This window comes from Vicia villosa, linkage group LG5, assembly GCF_029867415.1.
Source record: "Vicia villosa cultivar HV-30 ecotype Madison, WI linkage group LG5, Vvil1.0, whole genome shotgun sequence".
In the NCBI taxonomy this organism is placed as follows: Eukaryota; Viridiplantae; Streptophyta; class Magnoliopsida; order Fabales; family Fabaceae; genus Vicia; species Vicia villosa.
In genome coordinates this window covers 13,033,922-13,036,581 of record NC_081184.1, presented here as the reverse complement: position 1 = coordinate 13,036,581, position 2,660 = coordinate 13,033,922, and the positions used below count along the sequence as shown (strand labels likewise).

General features: G+C 34.0%; 1 protein-coding gene across 1 annotated transcript; it reads left to right on the top strand.

The window, feature by feature from the left end:
- Positions 1-326: 326 nt before the first annotated feature.
- Positions 327-1,660, top strand: LOC131604233 (cysteine proteinase inhibitor 1-like). Its single transcript, XM_058876690.1, has 2 exons — positions 327-423; positions 1,398-1,660. The coding sequence occupies exons 1-2, from the start codon at positions 327-329 to the stop codon at positions 1,658-1,660; spliced, it is 360 nt and encodes a 119-aa protein (XP_058732673.1).
- The last annotated feature ends 1,000 nt before the right edge of the window (positions 1,661-2,660 follow it).

Below are 2,660 nucleotides of genomic sequence, written 5' to 3'. Positions count from 1 at the left end.
GAAGCACAAATTCAGAAATGGTTGACAAGAGCCAGATGAAGAGTGCTTGATCTTGCACCAACCAAGCCTCATACGCATCAGAGGTGACATGATTTTGACGATCAAGTTCAGATGCGAACTTCTGTGGAATTTGTGGACTCACAACGAACCGATGCAATCGATTGGAAAGGATCACCCCTTCAACTTGTTGATTCCACAGAAGGAAATTGTTGTCATTGAGCTTGATGGACAATTTTGGACCAAACGTGTTGATTCCTGATGATTGGGACCGGGTGGAGAGAGAAACCAGAGTTTCGGAGTCGCGAGGAGATGTTGAAGACGAATCCATGGCGGTGAACACAGCGTCGACGATGATGAAGGGAGACGAACTCGGAGCTTCTCTGAAGCTTCGAGAGAATCAGTTAGCGCTTCTTGGAAGCGAGAGTGAATCTTGATAGAACGAGAGTGAATCTTGATAGAAGGATGCTTCTCCGAAGCTTGAATGAATCTTGATGGAACGTCTCTGACGTTATCTTGTGATAGAGTAGATGCTTCTTTGAAGCGTTAATGTTTGGGAGCGGAAGGGATCACAAGGCGATTGATACCATAATGGAAATGAAAAGTACTCTGTATTTTTCATTCATCAATTTCTTATCTTACACAGTACACATGTCTAGTATATATAGGCTTTCATTTACAAGCCTATCTCTCCTGATTAGTATCAGTTACAAACTTTGTATATTATATGCTATACTGTTACACTACTCTATTACAGGCCCAGACAGCTTAGCAATAAACCTCTCATACATATAATATTTATTAATACATTAAAAAGCACAAACTAAATATTCTATTACTAATAAGTATTAAATTAAACATGAAATAGATATTTCATTGATTCAAAGAAAGTGTGTGGTAAATATTATAAATTATACATGACAAATATTTATAATTAATACTTAAACAAATATTTGTTATAAATAACATTTAAAAATATCGGAAATATGTTATGACATATTTTAATATTAACATAATTTATAATACTTTTGATTAAACTTTTCTAGAATGACATTAAATATAATACTTTTGACAATATTTTCTATAAAACTAAGTGTAAATTTATTAAATATAATATATTATTAAAGAGACTTTATTTATATGGTCAAAAGAGAAATTTAATTTATTTTAATTTTCATAAATTTTTTTAAAATTTTTTTCCCAAGTAACAAAATTTACTATCAAACCTAGCATAATTTGTGTACACTATTATATATTCAGCCATTCTACCAAGTCCAACTCACACCATCTTGGATTCTCAAGCTTGAAAAAATATCAAACCAACATCATGAGATTTCAATCCCTTCTCCTCCTCTTCCTTTTTTTTATGGCTTCTGCCACCATGATTCATGCTATACCAGGCAGTTGGAGTCCCATAAAAAACATCAATGATCCATATGTGATTGAAATCGCCCGGTTCGCAGTCGCAGTGTACAACAAGCTAAAAGGAGAAAAATTGGAGTTTGAGAAACTTATCAAGGGTGAATCACATGTTGTCGCCGGGACCAAATACCGCCTCACTCTTTCTGCCAAAAGTGGTTCATCTTCTAACAATTATGAAGCCATTGTGTGGGATCATCCATTGGTGTACTTTAGGAATCTCACATCCTTTAAACGTGCTTGAATTATTACATATAACTTATGTTGTTTTTATAGAATCATTCTTCTCATGTATGCCTTATTATCATATCAACTAAAATTTATATTTCTTATATCATAATGGATTCTGGATCTAGTTATTTGATATCATCATCTAATTATCTTTGTGCAAACTTTCTTGTTATGATTTTGTGAAGAATTCATTTTATTTGTATTTCCGTTTTATTTGAAGCAGACTTACTTTTGTCGTTAAAACATTTATCTTTAGTTTTTTATACATTATTGACAACTATTTTAACTTTATTTTTTTTAGAGTTAATAGGTATTTTGCCCCCTATCATACAAGCGAGTTTTGAAAAAAAAAACTCATGTAAATTTTTTTAGATTTGTGTGAGTGCAACTATTCCCTTAAATATTTTGCATGTTGTCAAAACTAGAAAAATTTATTATTTTGTATACTGGATGATATCTCTGAGTTTGTGTGGCACACTTGTATTAATATAGGTCTTAGGAATCATTCGAAACTACTTTAAAATTGGCCAAAAACATGAAAGTCCAGTCTCTGGACATTTTGTCTATGTGCTGGCACATCCAGCTTATGTGTTGGCACATCTAGTCTATGTGCTGACACATTCAGTCTGTGTGCGGGCACATCCTGTCTATATGTTGTCACATACTGTAACTTTGCAATTTTAGGTCGGTACATACGACTTTCTGGTCGGCACATGTACTGCATTTTTAAAGCATGTAGCTTCAATTTTTCCAAGTCCTGACACATCCAGTCTATGTGTCGGCACTTCCAATCTATGAGCTGGAACATGTTATTTATTTGCCGGCACATGTTGTCACTTTGCAGTTTCAGGTCGTTACATATTCTTTTCAGGTCGGCACATGAAAATCAATATTAAAGCTTGTAGCTACTAACTTGCATAGGCCAGGACATGCATCTAAATAGGCCGACACATGATGTTAAAAAAAGGTTAATGTGTCGGCATATCCGTGTTTCAGGTCGGCATATACTGTTA